The sequence below is a fragment of the Perna viridis genome, chromosome 2 (assembly GCF_037379345.1).
Source record: "Perna viridis isolate PV_CMFRI_1.1 ecotype Kerala chromosome 2, ASM3737934v1, whole genome shotgun sequence".
Taxonomy (NCBI): domain Eukaryota; kingdom Metazoa; phylum Mollusca; class Bivalvia; order Mytilida; family Mytilidae; genus Perna; species Perna viridis.
The window spans coordinates 34,275,696-34,293,348 of NC_142446.1; the positions used below are offsets into that span (position 1 = coordinate 34,275,696).

Here is a 17,653-nt window from a genome sequence, read left to right on the forward strand (position 1 = left end):
TACACTAATAAAAGATGCGAAAATAGAGTGTCAACAAATTGACAGCAACCAGAAAAGTCAAAATATGGAAGAGGCAAACCACACAGTAAGCCGATAAACTGAAATAAACATGCAAAAGGAAGTATTCATCATGGCCAATAATTACTAGGTGCTTATTACAAACACACAGATGTTTAGAAATTTTGTGAAGTACAGCTGCACATGTAAATGTATACAGTTGATTGGATTATTTTTTTTTCAGAATCACATTCACACATTCACAGTCGTCCTAATTATTGACATTTTTCGATTTTCCTTATTTGTGTCTATGTGATGTAATGAATATTACAGCAAACGTAACGTGTCCAGGATTTCAGGTAAGAGGTGACAATTTTGGTGTTAGTAGAATTTTCAAAGGCTAAGACCCTAAGTTGGCAATAATATATGTTGGGATAGATCATAGAATGCTAATTTGCAAATACAAGTATTTTTTCCCTTATAGTGGTGGCATAAGCCCAACACATCTTTCCTTGGATATGCTTGTACTGTGCTATTGTTTAATTACTACAGTAGCTGTAGATAGAGGAAGGCATTTGCAATACCTTGGCTCGTTTATTAAGCACAATGTTTTTTACATATACAATGTAGTTTATGCATTTTACTGACCCCTGCCCCTTTAACATTGCAGTACTTATGTGAAATAAAGAAATGATTCAAAGGCATGCAGATAGGTTTGTGACAAACAGGTACCACAATACATCTAGTGTCTCTAACATGATACAACATTTAAACTGGAAAAAAACATAGCTCATAGAAGATCAGACAAGATTAATAATGTTATACTAAATCAATTATTCCAAAGTTGCCATCACTAAAATAGACCAGTTAATTCCACCTCTCAGATAGTTCTGAATAATACACTCATAATCCTTCCAAATTCCTCAGTGTCAGTTACAGGTCGGACAACAATCTTTCTTCCCAAGAACTATCAAATTATGGAACAGTGGAGTCATTCAAAACAGCCATCTCAACTTACACCTACAGTCATTAAACATCCACCAATGTATATACAAGTAGTTTCAAACTCACTCGTATTGTTTATTTTTTAATTCTCTCCTATTGTTTAATGTTTAAATCCTCTAGTTTAATTTAGTTTGAAATTAGTAAATAGCATGCGCAGAGAAAAGTGACATTATCTTTGGCATGTTGAAGTTGGTCAGGAGATTGTAGAAGAGAAGTAGAAGGGGTCAGTTGCATAAACCTGTAAAATGATATATAAGATTCCAAAGTTGACATGATCATTTTATACTAGCTTAAACTTATGGAACACATCACAACTTGAGGGCTGTGTATTTTTTTGTTGTTGTGACATTCCATCACCATCATTCTGTTCATTGCATTAAAAAGCTGCACACTAATATGTTTTGTTTAATGTTAATTGTGATCGTAGTTAACATGTATAATGTGACATTTCACATGTACACATGTACATGTAAAATAAAAATTACATGAAATTAATGACCCACAGCTTTAATGGGATTACTCAAAACTTATTCACCCAAATACATGTACAGTAAAACTTTAAATTTCTACTTGGTTTTGGAGCATGTTGAGTTCATAAACAGATATTATTGACTCTGACGTGTAACCAGAGTGCAACCTCATTTGTGAGGTCATAATTATTATCATGGTTCCTTTGAATTCACGTTCATAATAAACCAATGAGGAGTTATTTTTTTGTCTCAACATGTATTTGTAATGCTTGTGTGTGTGTGTGTGTTAAATTTCTTCTATATTTTGAAGTGTTTTCTTTCTTCTACAGTTAGTTGAACTAAAAAATGTATACCGGGGGATAACTCTGAAATAATTTGTGGTCCAAATTTCTGATATTGACCATTATACCAGAAAATCAGGCTGTTTACTTTCAATGCTACAGGTTTCTACACACATCAGCTATTCAACCTTTAACAGATAAAATGTTAGAATTTATTAATGTTTTGCAGTAATCACACTTATTGTATACTTCAGTACATACAATAATCATTATGATATACATGTAAGATTAATTTTACATTTTTTTCAGGGCTGCATAATCTTCTTTATATGAGACATTTTGAAGATAAGTCAGAGGGGAAGCATAATATACCAGGAACTACATGTTAGTGAAAGACAGTCCCTGATTTCACCCTCAATCTGGAAATGAAATTGATGGTCTTAATACATAGGCTGCTTCATAGAAGTTTTATATGTGAACTTTTGTGTAATTCATCCGATGTGCTGTGTATTTTTACTGTATGGGCATTCTTATTCAACCTGTGTTCCGCAATTGATGTAAAGGCACAAAAAGAAAGATATGTACCAGACTATAGTATATACCACAATTTGTCCTCGCTGCAAAGGGAGATAACTGACATTGTAAATAGAAATCCAAATTTTATGAAAATTGAGAAAGAATATGAATCAAGGGATAAAATCTCACAATTGGTTTTACACATAACAAACTTCACTGGGAGTACAAATAATGAAATTAATAAGTACACAAAACATTCTAGTCTTAAAATATTATTTGCATATGGAGTGCATGCCAGGGAATTTTTACCTACAGAAAGTTTGCTTTATTTATTGAAGAACTTGACTTTAGGATTAAGATTTCCTCGAGGAAGTGTTCAATATAAATTTTCTAAGTTTGTTTTGACCCATGTAGATCTGTATATCATATCAGTTGCTAACCCTGATGGAAGGAAATATATTGAATTAACAGAGAATTATTGCTGGAGAGGGACAAGGTTAGGTGTTGATTTAGATAGGAACTTTGATTGGGAGTATGGGAGAAAAGGAAGTTCTGATGATGAAAAAGATGAGGAGTACAGAGGTCTCCATAAATTTTCAGGTACAGTATAGCAGAAATTTTCAAGGGATTAGCCGTGCCACATCTTCTGTAAAAATTGAAAGTGACCTGTAAAAATTAAATCCCTGGTGTTAAAGTGGCCTTCTTACATGCACCGTAATTAAACTCTGTGGTTTACATACATGTATTGTTTGAAATTTTGTCTGTATTTTCTTTTTGACCCATTATTGATGAAACTGAAGGGCCTATGATCTGTTAGATTAGGATTTAAAATTGTCTAAACATGAACTCTATTGGTAATAGAAAATCATACATACAAGAACAGATATGAAAAGATCACACAATTTTCATGGTAAGAGTATTCAATAAATAAATGTACATTCGTATTTGACTTGTATTCAAGAAGATCAAAATAGTCTACAACAATGTTTATTCACAGCAATTTCAAGTTTGCTTGTTAAAGATGATTATGAAATTTAATTGTGTGCAATGTACTCTACCGTAGTACACAGGAAAATTGCAATGTATGTTTTTAAACATATATGGAAACATGTTTACAGCAGATATGAAAATGTATATTTTTGTTTTTATGCATTACAAAAAAACATGAAATTTTTTTTTTCTGAAACTTGTAACTTGTAATATACATCCCATTATTACATTTTATGCAAGCTTGTAATTAACTTATTTATCAGACCTGTTGGTCCTTATCATTTGAAAAAACATGAAAAGCCTGTGTTTTTCATTAAATTGAAAAAAATATGAAAGAACATGATTTTTTCTTTGTATTATTATACTGCAGTTCTTTTTTTTTTATTTATTGTAGAACCAGAGTGTTTGGCTTTCACAGATCTGACTGACAGAATAGAATTTGATTTATTTATTTCTTTCCATTCTGGTATTAAACATATATACATTCCATATGCAGGTAATGTTTAAAAAAAGGAAACAAATTACAAGTTTGAAAAGGACAACAGTATTATATGATAGAAGTTTATTTTTAAAAAATCCTTTGCAGATCCAAGGGAAATGTTCTGGGGGTCAACACCCCCACCTGCCTTTTGTTGGAAAATTTTTGTTATTTTGTGGAAACTCAGGCAAAATTGAACAAACAATATAGCCTGGAACCCCCCTTTTTGTGGATGTGCACCTTAAAAGGCAATCAAGAGAGTGAAATTAAAACCTTACCACAGTGCAATCAGAACTACTCAGCCTTTCTCTTTTGACAGGAGAAAACGTTATGTTTTAGTGTAGTGGAAATGGCCAAGTATAGTTCTGATTATCTCATATGTCGAATGGTGTATTACTTTTTCAGAAACATATTTATATATATATGTATAAATCTATCATTTACTCTTCATACAGCTGCACATTTTTTTTTACATTTGAGGTCATATCCATCCCCCATAGGATGCATTATTTGTGATCTATGTATATACATGAACATAAAACAAATCTTAAGTCACACTATCTTTAATCAAAGGTACTGGAGAGCTGATCAATAAATTTCAGACAATATATTAGTACATGCAATGGAATACACAGACATTCATGGCCACACAGTTCTGATTTTTTTTATCTAGATACAAGATCAAGGAAGATTCACAGACGGCCAGATCATGCAGAGGATATGTTAGATCTGGCTATGGAATTGTCTCATGCAACTAACTTTAATTATAAATATGGAGAAGTGTATAAAATCAGTGATTATACTGCTGATGGTACTATATTTGACTACATGGCTGGGGTTAGAAAGGTATGTACAGCCAACTGGGTTCTTTATATTAGGCACAAATAACTGTCAGCACTGGGATCTTAGAAATTATTTTGGAGAAACATATTGCTGAAGCAAGTGAAGGGAAATGAAGTAAACTATTGTGTGAAGTTGAACATATGGCAGTGTCAAAGTGGTTAAAACTAGGAAAGTCTAACCACAAAAGGATGAAGGAATGATGTTATCATATGTCCATTAACTACTCTGAAGTTTTACATTGTCTTAGTTAAAGAGTAATCAAGGGAACCAAGGTTATAGCGGTAATCAAAAGAATGTAATCTAGGGACAAAGACCAGACATGGAAAACAGACATTCACAACAAAGAACATAAAGTAACTAAAATCATACATACAAAGTAACAAAAGTAAATGAGCAACTCAGACTCCACTAAAAACTGGGAGCATGGACCAGGTGCACCGGTAGGGTAAGCGTCCTCTGCTTTTCTAGAAACAACCGCCGAGTTGCTCATAAAAAGTCAAGTCCGGGGTAGACAAACGAGGAAAGGAAAACTATGACCCGTTGAATACATCTGTTTTCATTAACATATATTAATGGATTGCTAAACCCCTTGAACCTTTTCATGAGCTGTTCTGCCTTTCAGAAGAACATGGGCAAGAATTTTAGTTAAAATGCTTATGAAGTCATAAGACCCCACATTTTTTACATCAGAATATTTTCTTTCACCAAAAATTGGTTATTTTTACATAAAACATGGAAAGTTTGACCTGTTGAAGTGTGCTGAAGTGTCCTTTCAATGTTTATGCCCCTCTGCCTTAGTTTTCTAACTGTTCATAATCCACTGAAATAACTCTTTTGACTGTGATTCCTTGTGAATAATTTTACAAATTCCTGCATTTAATTCAGATTAAATATTTTAGAAAAAGAGTGTTTTAGTAGAACAAACATTAAAGTAACAGTGTATAGCACCTTCCAATTAGAATTGCAATAAAATAATCTTATGGTTTATTTGACTGTTCATACATGTATTATATGGCAAGTTTTTTCCTGAGAATATTCCAATTAGTTTACATATCTGAATGTTTATAATGCTGAAATCACAATTTCTTTTATTTTAATTTCCAGATACCATTTTCATACACTATAGAGCTATGGGGACAGAACCATAAGGGTGCTAGCTGTTTTGATCTGTTCAACCCCCACAGTGAACAATTACAGGTTTGCAAGTTAAAAATTTCTTTAGCAATTACTTACCATAGACACTGGATTTCTGCTTCAAAGCTTCCACAGCAGAACCTATATATACCTGTAGTATATATCTTAGGCTATTCAAAATTAATTTTATGGTTCTAAGGCCATATTTAATGAAAATAAGTCAAAGAGGAAGGAATTTCTTACAACTTCAAAAAAGATGAATTATATTGTTCATTGACAGAAAAATAATTAGAGAGGTGCTTTCCGATTTTTACTTTATTGTTATTAAAATAAAATTTGATAATAAGGCACCTTCAAAAGAGAAGAGGGAGAGTCTAAGAACCAAGAAATTATTTTTAGTTTGCCTATCTGAAATCTGATATCCTGTCATTTAGTATTTGGACCATGGGTATGTTGTTTATACATGTATGAACCTACCAGTTATCTTCAGTTAACAGTAAGTTTCTGCTCGAAACAATATTTGTTTCATTCTAACCATACAGACTAGTTGTCAGTTCTTTTTAAGGATGTAAATTTGAAAAAAGTGGCAGGTGGTGGTACACCTTGAATTTTTTTGAAATTCTGAAATCATAAAACACATTCAGCAACTCTACTTCAGACATTTTTTTTATAGTTTCGTGAAGGGAAATAATTTTTGACTGATTATATCAATCTCCTTCACTGATCTTTAACATCTTCCTGATCAACTACGTATTAAGGCTCTGTTATACAGGATGGGAAAACTTTCACAAGTCACTAGCCCTACCAGTATTCATTTCAAATCTTTGGAGTTGTTTCAGGAGTATTGTACTGATTTACATGAGGAAGGGTTTAGTACTGAGCATGGCAGTGATGATGGCCAATATATCCTCTGCAAAGGAGATTTTTGTTATATAGTGAATAACAATTGCTGGAAATGTACATAAAAGATTGAGTGTTATGTATTTTGTTAATTACTATAATTAGCCTGCCTCTTACCAAGAGATATAAACTATATTTTCTGCTGTAAAGAATAGTAAAAATAATATTAAATAAACATTAATTGACACAATGCTTTTTTATTTCCCAATATTTCAGGAGGTTTTGCAGACCATCCATCCATTGTATGTAAAATTGTTTACATATATGATAAATTGGAAGTCAGACCAAACCAACTTTATAACAGAGGGATATGTAAGTAACAGTGGGTCATCAATACTGAATTATGGATCCCTGATAGGAGTCCAATTAATCACATATCACCATTTGTTAGTTAATATTATAGGGTGATTGCATGACTACTGGTGAATACTGTTCCGAGCAGAATATTATATTTAAACAATACTATTGCATTATTTTTTACAAAATATCAATACAGTTTTGATGGGTTTTTATGAACAAGTGTCTTGGTGTCTCAGGTTTAAATGCTTGCCTTGAGTGCAGGTCACAGGTTCAATTACAGGTCAAGTGTCACCAAAAACATTAAAATTGGTAGTCACTGCTTTTCTGCCAAGCATTCAGTATTTAAGGTGATAGAATGATGACTAGTTTGCTGGGTTGAATAATATGCAGGAGTGGGATGCCTCTTTGAGCTAGCAAAACAAAGATTAAGCTCAGTGTGCAGGAGTAGTACAAAGCAAGGTCTGTTCAATTGACCAATTGTTCTCTTCCTGAAATGCATGAAATATCTGCCATAGGACATTGAACCATAATCAACCAATACATATAGTTCTTATTTTGAACAACATTGATCTAATGAGTTTCCCTCTATTTCAGGTTGAGGGACCTTCAATGACATTTGGATATACACTTGTGGTACTTACTGCTATTATTACATTAGTTGTGTGTTTGTCTGGAAAATTTAGAATTCATCCCAGAAGACGAATAGTTAGCTTAAAATCATTGAGTTCATCATTTTCTACATCATTTATCAAAGCATAATGTAAGTTTCTTTAAATAAAATAAAGTCATATTTTTCCAGTTCTGTTTTATTTTATTTGGGCTTTTGCCGAATTAAATAAATTTGCTTTTAGAAAACTTTACATTTTGAAAATATACTGCATTTTTGAACCATGAAATTATTTTTGGCATAGCAGATAAAGAACTGACTTTCTCATTATTATTCCATCAGAAACTGACATTTAAATGTACACCTTGGATTCTAAACGTTATGAATCAAGGAAGCTATAGTTTGCATGACTTTGACCACAGGATTGTATTAACTTAAAATTCAATTAACATTGATGTTTATTGCTCAATTAAAATTTTTGGATAAATCATAGGGGGGGGGGGAGTTAACGTTTCTCCAACATATGATAATTGGACTAAACCAACATTTAATTAAGGTCAGGTATTATGAGGTATTATTAATAATATATTTAAGAATATATCAGAATATGTTTATACATGTACTATATATATGTATTATAAGTATATGTGTACTTTATCTTTTCCAATATAAAATTTTGGATGAAATATTTTTAATAATAACATTGACAAGGATAACAAATATTCCTCTTTTTGTAATATTCTTTTTTATTTCAAAACATTTTTTTTTCTGTTTTTGCAAAAAATATTGTACAACCTATTAAAACAATGAAAATAAAGTATTTAACTTTTTTAAGGTAAATATTTTATTTCATAATAGAAATAAAAAGTTGAAAAATATTTTTGCAATAGACATTTTATTTTTACATTTTTGAAATAATTATAAAATGTATATATTCAATAAATTATTATTATTGATTACAAGTTAATTTGTTTCAATTCAGTTCAGTCAGGATCAGTGAAGTTTAAGGGTCATATAATAATTTTTTTTCTAAATTTTACAAATCCAACTTTCAAAATCTTCTACAAATGAGTTAGAAATATAAATAAAAGTTTGACACAGACTGGAGTTTAATGGATATAAATCAGGGGTATATGGTGCCCAGCTGTTCGTCTGTCCCCAGTTCTAATCTGTAACTTCTCTGATACCCCCTAATTGAATTTGATGAAACTTTCAAAAAATCTTTGTGACGTGATGCCATTGTACACCTCCCAATTTGATTTTTCATGTGAATGTTTAAATCACTTATGGCGTAACCTAATTACATGGTTTCTGTGAAAAGAGTTGGGGTATCTCCAAGTGAGCTTTGTTCTTCCTCTTCATATTTTTGGTTTTTTTTTCTAATGTTATCTGCAGTAACTGTGATATATTTGTACTAAAATGTTTGGAATATATATTTGACTTCTTTCAACATTAAAAAAAATAGCAGCAAGTCAGATACAAAGAAAAGAAACAAAGAAAAATAATTCAATATAACCGTGATCAATAAAAAACAAAAACATTTCATGAAGTTAAAAACAAACAAATTAGAACAACAACAGCAATTATTTTGAAAGATTTTTACATTATAAGGAGAAAAAAAAAGTTGAAAGTAAAACAGCTTGTTAAAACTTTGTCATAAACAATTTTAAAAACATGCTTGTTAAAGGCAATACCAAATGACATGATTTATTCTTGAATATGATGAGCCGCTTTTTAATTGGCATCTTAATCCCCTGTCTTGATTAATTGTTGTTTTTGTCCAAGGTTTAAAAATATGAAATGTTGGAGAAACGTGGATAAATCAAATTATAGTATATCCCATTTGTTCAATTTTTGGAAAAGCCCAGTATTGTTCATGTTTAATGTTTATTATATGTTTTTTATGCAGCACAAAGCATTCAATTTAATGTAGATGTCTTCAAGTTGATGTAATATTCAAAACTAATATTGTAGAATCGTTACTTGAAGACTTTTTGTTTAGTTTCATAATTAAAAGGCTATTTTTTGTCAAAGGAAATAGAAGGTCTTTAGCAAAATTTTGAATAGAATATGAAAATGTAAATATGAAAGAGTTTCAGAAAAAAAACACAGAAAAAAACAATATCTAAAAACTGTATATCTGCAATATATGCAACCATATGCCATGCAAATTTGAATTGCGTAACATGTTGATATAACCACTGTGTTTAAACGGCTGTGGGCAACTTAAGTTACCAACAGCCCAATATGGAGTCGCCTGGCGTCGGTAAGAAACTTAACTCGTAAAAATAACGATACTATGAAAACATTGCTCACATTTCAAATGTTAAGTGACGAAAAAGTAATTGAGGGAATCTCCTTGAGGTAAAAATGTTATTTAAAACTACAAAATAAACGAGCACAGTCAGATTTTCGAAAACATGTAGGATGTCCGTAACTTCAAAGCGATATGTGGGTAACTTTTTCAGTTTTACATAGGGATGTCGATCACTTTGAAAGAATCAATATTTTGTAGATGGGATTAAAATGGTTTTCCATTTTCATTAAAGATTTAATCAATGTACAAATGCCAATATAAACTATATAAACGTTATATGATACCTATTCATGTATCACTTTGCTACTCGTTCATTATATAGGTGAATTTCTCCAAATATAACCAAAAATAAAGTACCGAGATTTTCTATGATATCTAATTCTTTTTATGAATACCATAATTTCTGGTATTTTACCCATTACACAGCTCATAAACTTGACTATCTTTTCTTCAGATTACACGTGCTACTTCTGCCATCCATCTGATCCAGTTGACATAAGCATAATATGAAAATTACAAGTAATTGTAGAAAATCAACGGTAAATCCGTATATCTTGGGTCTCTGTTTTTCATAGCCACACTCTTATACCTTTGTTTATATTGATGCAAATCGTAATTCTATATATTATATTATGGAGCTAAAATGGGGGGGGGTTACAAAATTAACTTTTAAATTATAAATCTTGAAATTTTGACAACCAAGGTTTCCCACATCCAAAAATAAAGTTATCGACAGCCTTATAAATTTAGAATAAGAAGTTACGGACATCTTGTTCATTTTTAATGTTGGTCTTGCGCTAAAACGATATCAATCTTGATTAATAAATGGTATTGGTAAGTCACTTTAAGGCTGCTTTAAAAATCCAAACAATGCATGAAAAATACCGCGAAATGTAAATTGTATATCAATTGTATCTCAATCGATTTGGCGTCCGCCATATTGGGCTGTGGGTAACTTAAGTTACCCACAGCCGTTTGAGCATAGTGATAATGATACCAATAATATCAACGTGCATGTTGTAAGGTCAGAATAGTGTTTTTATACATATTGTGACAAGAAAGACTTAAGCTATAACAAATGAAATTTGAAGTTAGATATTAGCGAAGAGTAATCAAGGGAACCAAGATCCAGGGACAAAGATCAGACATGGAAGACAGAAAAAAAAACATAACTAAAGTACTAAAATAACCATAATAATATATACAAAGTAATAAAAGTAAATAAAGTCGGACTCCACTAAAACTGGGAGCTTGGACCAGGTGCCCGGTTGGATTTGCGTCTTCAGCTTTTCTAGAAGCACCCGCGCGAGTTGCTTATAAAAAGTCAAGTCTTGGGTGGACGAAAGAGGAAAGGAAAACTATGACACTCTGAATAAATCAGTTTTCATGGTGCAGTTGGATACACTGTAATAATCCACGAGTTCGTGATGACGACCATAAAAGTAGAAATTGGACCTCATCCTATTTACACCTTTTCAGCACAACCAATACTGATGTTAAATATACTTTGAACCTTGAAAATTGCTGACTTTAATATCTAAAGTCTTGTGAATCTCATACTGTGGCACGACTCCTCAATAAATGTGAGATTAGTATACTTTCATAAATACTTATCTCCCTTTCAATATTCTTCAGTAATAGTAATTAACTCTATTTTCACAATCAGTGGCATGATGACATGGTTTCATTTTATGTACTCGTAAATCTCCAATTAAATGTATCTTTGAAATTTCCGGCATTTCTTTAAAATTTTCAATAATTTTTGTTCTTCTGATAAATCTATTCTGTCATTTTTTTACTAAAATTATTTGAATGTGTCTTCTTGCCTGAAAATTTTAGCAGACTGCAACAACTGTTATATCATGTTACTTTCAATTTTAATTGTGTATGTTCATTATGATCTTTAGGAAGCATCCATTCGTTTTTATGGGTTTAGGAATGGATATTGAATAAGACAGCAGGGTTAGTATTTCGGGTAAAGAAAACCTTAATTTTAATGATACAAATTAAAACGAAATTAAAAAAAATGATAAATATTACACCTTCCACCCTCGAGTTTCAACGCTTCATACCAAAGAAAAGCACACCCTATATCACACCCTTAAACCTATACCACATACCCGACATTGCACCCCTTCGCTGAACATACTTGAAGTATAGTTAAAATATATGATATAATGAACATGACGGCAAAATCTGTGTCACATGTAGTATCAACCCTTGACCTATATTACCCCGTGGGCCGGTTGCCCTTGGGAGATATAGGCCTCTCATGTTGATACGGCTTGTGATACAGACTTTTACATGTACTATTCAGTATATATGGTATCATCCTACCATTCAATATACACCAATTTTATTGTTATCTTATATTTTACAGGATATAAATATACCTCACGCAACTTGTGTACTGTAAAAATAAAAGTAATTTAAAATATTTATAAGATCGAAGTGTACCTTGCATGATCCCGTTCTTGTTTTGGCGTTTACCCTTTCTTGTAATCGGTCGCAACTCCTCCCAAACTACTAAATAGAAACATTTCACAAAACCTATTATGTAGTAAGAACACGTGCAGCCCAGGAAATTTTTCTCTCTAATTTTGTGCAAAGTCTGCCGCTTTGATCATAGTTTTCTGTAGGAGCATATTGCCATAGCAACTCCTCTCAAACTACTAAGCAGAAAAATGTATTAAGGACACGATACGTAGTTGTGCATAATACCAGGAAATTCGTATCTCCTAATTCATAAAATTGTGTCATCGATCTCTCAAACTAATTGAATTCAACGAAACTTTGTGTTTAGTAAATTGGGCACAGTATGTAGGTTTACATTTTACCAGGCAATGTAGATCTTTTCCTTCCATTATACAGCCTAAAAATTTCCTCAACCGGGAGCTGCTCTTTCTTTAATGTTGGGCGCGCGAGTTCTTTCAAAATACTTACGTTGTTTAAACCAACATGGACGCCTGTGTAAACCATATCATTCATTCCCAACAGTTCACATGTGTTTCATTTTAAATGATCAGGAACAAAACTCATGAACCAAACAAAATGTTACAGAGCAAACATAACAGTAAAATGTATCTATTGACAATTTTAAAACAATTTCCCTTATTTTTTGTTCAATATTTACATGCATTGAATGTACAACACTGACATGCAGATACCTGTTGAATAGTTTCACTAAAATGATACACGATACTCGTGAATTTCTTTCAGTTTTACCAGACCGGTATGTTGAACTCTTTGTGTTTAAATGGATTCAGAAGGCATTGTTTTAGTTGACTTATATATTTACTAATTGTTTTTTTTTTCTTTCAAACAAATTTCTGACAAAGGCAAAGGATAGACATACTCAACACGGTAAATAATTATTTTAACCAAAAAATACTTTGTATTATTTATTTGTCAACAAAATTACAAATTCGAAAAAAAAATAGGTGTTTTTCCCACTACATGTCTGTTATCACAATCTTTTCGGCGGGTTGCATCTGCAAGAATTTTGTATCTTCATAAATATAATTGCAATATTATTATGTCTAAACACAAGACATATTTTCGTGAAGCTATGAAGGTTTGGAAGCTTTAATGATGAAATATTGAAGATAAAAAGATGCCAATTACTTTATTTATCTTTTAAACATCCGTGTTAATATGTATCATTTGGCTTAGAGATTAACATTTGCATGAAAAATTCAAAAAATGTTTAAGTATATGACAAAATCCCATTTTCAAAGACGAATTTATTAGTTGTAGCTCCATAAACAGAATAGGATTGTTTCTTTCGTTTGAAGGACACCAATTGGCAGACGAGATTTTGTTATGAATGTAGGTCTATTTGGTTTTATAGTTCGGGCGTATTAGTGCATCCATTGAAATAAGTAATTATTTTGCACGGATATACTACCTAGATTTTTTTAGTTAAAGAAAATTCTTTTTTTTTGCAGCTTAGTGTTTTGAAAGAATATCTGAAAAATTCTTAAAAATCAAACATGGCAGACGAGGACAATGATACCGTACCCATTCGTAAATCTCGGAACCAATCGAAATACATGGAAAGGTTAGACAGTTCTGAAGAAGTTGTTAATACCGACAGAAGTTACTATAAGACACCAGAAGGAAGTAAAATCGAGAAAACAGTAGAAACTGACGATAAATTCGACTGGTGTGGTTTATGTTACGAGGATTTCAATGACGCTAGAATTCTGCCTTGCATGCATACCTTCTGCTTTAAATGTCTTGATGAGTTTGTTGAACAGACTTCGGACGAAAACGAATTTCCTTGTCCTCTATGTAAAGTTGCTACAAAAATACCCAACGGTGGAGTACAGGCGTTTAAGTCGAACATTTATGTATCTGCAATGCAGGCTTCTCTGCAAATGGAGGCGAAGAAATCTGTTTGTGAGACGTGTGAAGAGGCCCTTGATGCTGAGACCTACTGCTTAGAATGTAAACAAAATTTCTGCTATAAATGTGGAAATATTCACTTGAAAATGAAGCTGTCAAAAGAACACCATCTAGTTAATTCGATGGAGAAGGCCCAACAAGATGGTCGTAGAATGAAATCATATACTTTTTGCGATGAGCATCGGAAGGAAATAATATTATACTGTTGCGATTGCTCGGTCCCACTTTGCGATGTGTGCCGGACAAGCGAACATGAAGATCATGATCATAAAGATATCATTGATTATGCTAAAGAAACGAAACAAGACTTGCAAAATTCAATAGATCTTTTAAATAATTACCTTCCTTCTTTGAAAGATAGATTTTCTGATGTTCAGCAATACGAAAAAGAGTTTACTGCAGCAAAACAGCGCTTAGCGGGCATGGTTAAAGCACGTGCAGTCGCCTTGCATAAAGAAATTGATAATTTGTCACAAAACTTTCTTGATGATATAGACAGAGAAATACAAGTTGAAGAAGACCGTGTAAAAATTTTCAAAGCCCGGGTATCAGAGGCTATAAAGTTTTCAAGTCAGCAAATCACTGCTGCCAGCCATTACATAGCTTTTGGTTCGAACCCAGACGTTGCTGCTGGACGAGAAACCTTACGACGCCACCTACACGCAGCTTTCAAACAGTTACCTGTCGGTTTTATTCCTAGGGTTGACGTTGTTTTCTCATCATTAAACTCAGGTGAAGCTATCTCGAAGCATATGTTTGGGATTATATCTAAACATGGAAAATTAAAGATGAGTCTAAAACAAGAGGCTTCATATCGGGTCCCAGGTCAACATTTAATACGAGGTATAGCACCCATATCCGGTGGAAAAGCTTGGGTTGCTTGTGGGTTTGACCAAAGGCTGCACCTTATTAACCGCCTTGGTAGTCGAATAAGGACTATTCGTTTAGGTAAGGATATTGACATTGATTACGTCACATCAGACGGTGACGACAGCGTTTACATCTCTTGTCGTAAAAACAGACGTGTGAAAGTATTAAACCGCGACGTTAGAATTCGCGACCTGGCTATATTACATGACTATCCAAGAGGAATTGCACTTTCACACACGAGTGATCTTTTGATCTGCGTGACGAAATCAAGTACATATGACAACTACAAACACTCAGATAAGAATGTGGTCATGAAGTACACCCATAACGGGAAAGCAATCACCGAATTCGAGCGCTCCAAGCAACACATGAAATATCCACGAAGAATTGCCGAAAATATCAACGGCGATATCTACGTGTCAGATCATAAAGAATCGTGTGTCCATATTCTCACGTTAGAAGGTCGACACAAAAAGAAATACTTTGGTACGGAAGGAAATGTGATTGGTGAACCATGTGGTATTACGTGTGATCGGTACGGCCATGTTCTCGTCACCGACTACAAGAACCATTGCGTCCACTTGTTAGACCAACAAGGTCAACATCTATGCAACATCCTCAGTGAAAAGGACGGGATTAAAAACCCTTTCTCTGTCGCTGTTGACGATGATGGATTTTTGTGGGTAGGTTGCAGCCTTGGACTGGTTCACATTTTTCAATATCTGTTATAATATCATTTAGTTGTGTTGTCGTATCGTAGATTGAGAGCGACAAACGTTAATAGATATCACACATGTAATATTCTTCTTCGAACTCATAAAACGACTTCCAACCCTACGAATAAAGTGACATAAAGTGTACTGAAAATGTTTGGACAGACCTCCTCTCTTAAACCCTGTAGTCAGATTTGTCTGACCCCGAATCATATCAGATTTTATTTATAATATTTATGAAAATTTGCATTATTATAAATTTCAAAATACCTAAAACACTGATGCTTCACCTTTTAGTTATGGATTTGGCTTCCCATTTCAATAGTTTTAGTTTTGAGTACTTTTTACTTGTTATACAGTGTTGTATAGGATTTAGATTTTTCACTGTATTTGATTCTAATGCTGCAAATGAGAGGTTACTCATCGAAACACATGTACATCAGATCGAAATTTGCAATATATATTTTTTTTCTTTCTATGGTATTGACGACGAAGTTCAAACGGGTCAGAACTATATATTTTTTGTCCTTTTTCTTTTGTTTTGTGTTCTGTTTATGTGCGTAATTTGTTATTTCGATTCTATTATATTGAAGCCATAAAATTGTCCTTGAGCAGAAATTTTTTAACGGTAGGAAACTTTAAAATCTTTATCTTGAAATATGCAGTAGACATGTTGGTCGAATATTTGGGAGTATTTTTTTTCACTTTATCATTTAATGTTTTAATTAGACATCCTGTATAATAAAATCTTTTCATTATTTTTGTATTTCGCTCTGTCAGCTTCGCCACTCCACTGATATTATTTTTTCTTTCCCTTTGTTTTTGAATTTACGAAACGAATATCATTCTGTGGTTTTTGCGAAAAGTTTGAGAAGGGAAAAGGTGACAATATAATGGGTTATGTTGTATGAGAAAGAACATTATTTTGAACTTTTATTCTATTTGGTAAATAGTACATATTGTATTTCAAAATATACAGAATGTAAAAATAGAAAAAGCCTAAGCTAAAATCCAAACATAGTATGAGTAATTATATTTAATGATTATTCTTAAAATCTAATGAGTAAAATAATTTAAAATTGCAAGTAAAATATACATTTAAACTGATCTATAACATAATACATTAATAACATCAAAAATTGTGTCATTTCAACAAACGTACATTAATGGTTAACATTCCATTTTATAATGATAGGAGATTTTACATTTATTTTCCTTATATGTTATATGTTCAGTCTTTGTTGGAATTGTCAATTCTAATCTTTGCAGTTGTCCACCTTAAGGTTATGCAGCCAATAAAATTGTAGAATGATTCCTGTTTGTTTAAAAGGGTCTGGATATATATATCAACGGTATAGTTGAAAGATTTGAAAACCATAGATGTGTCCAAGTTTTTAGCTTGAAGTACTCAATAGCTTTAAGTTCGTAAGTCGTAAAGTAATATGTATGTAGAAATAAAAGTAGAAATGTGTAAAATTTTAAATTATTTTCACAGCTTATATCTGGAAAGCTTTATAACCAGCAATTTGCATGTTCGAAGATAATAACTGGCTGTTATGTATTTTCCGTAATGTATATGTATGATATTTGTAAGTATGAGGTGATTTGACAAAATATGATTTCATCTTACAACCGTATTGTTTTTATTTTAACATCAAAACATGTCCAAAAAAGATTAAAAAAAGAAGAAGAAATGAGAAAAAAACAGTATAAATTCGATAGGCAATACCCGTACAACATGGCGTCGACAACACCTACGCTAACGATTGTCGGAGCAAAGGCGTGCCTAGATGTGAAACTTTTTTTATCTAGCAGTGGTACATAT

General features: G+C 32.3%; 2 protein-coding genes across 6 annotated transcripts; both read left to right on the forward strand.

The window, feature by feature from the left end:
* The first annotated feature begins 1 nt into the window (after nt 1).
* On the forward strand, nt 2-13,918 carry LOC148624765 (carboxypeptidase B1-like). Of its 5 annotated transcripts, none has more exons than XR_015919768.1 (9): nt 2-148; nt 2,063-2,869; nt 3,654-3,755; nt 4,411-4,583; nt 5,685-5,777; nt 6,831-6,926; nt 7,509-7,674; nt 11,746-11,800; nt 13,177-13,193. XR_015919768.1 is itself a non-coding variant. In XM_088567640.1 (9 exons), exons 2-7 carry the CDS (start codon nt 2,179-2,181, stop codon nt 7,671-7,673), a joined length of 1,320 nt encoding a protein of 439 aa, XP_088423766.1. In that variant the 5' UTR covers nt 2-148; nt 2,063-2,178; the 3' UTR covers nt 7,674; nt 13,177-13,201; nt 13,786-13,900. The 5 variants fall into 5 exon arrangements, 4 of the variants coding, with proteins under 4 accessions (XP_088423766.1, XP_088423768.1, XP_088423767.1 ...); XM_088567640.1 differs by lacking the exon at nt 11,746-11,800 and adding an exon at nt 13,786-13,900 and having other exon boundaries at nt 13,177-13,201; XM_088567643.1 differs by lacking the exons at nt 2-148; nt 11,746-11,800 and adding exons at nt 177-356; nt 13,786-13,900 and having other exon boundaries at nt 13,177-13,201.
* Nucleotides 13,831-17,460, forward strand: LOC148624766 (uncharacterized). The gene has a single exon (XM_088567639.1). It carries the CDS (start codon nt 13,831-13,833, stop codon nt 15,844-15,846), a length of 2,016 nt encoding a protein of 671 aa, XP_088423765.1. The 3' UTR covers nt 15,847-17,460.
* The last annotated feature ends 193 nt before the right edge of the window (nt 17,461-17,653 follow it).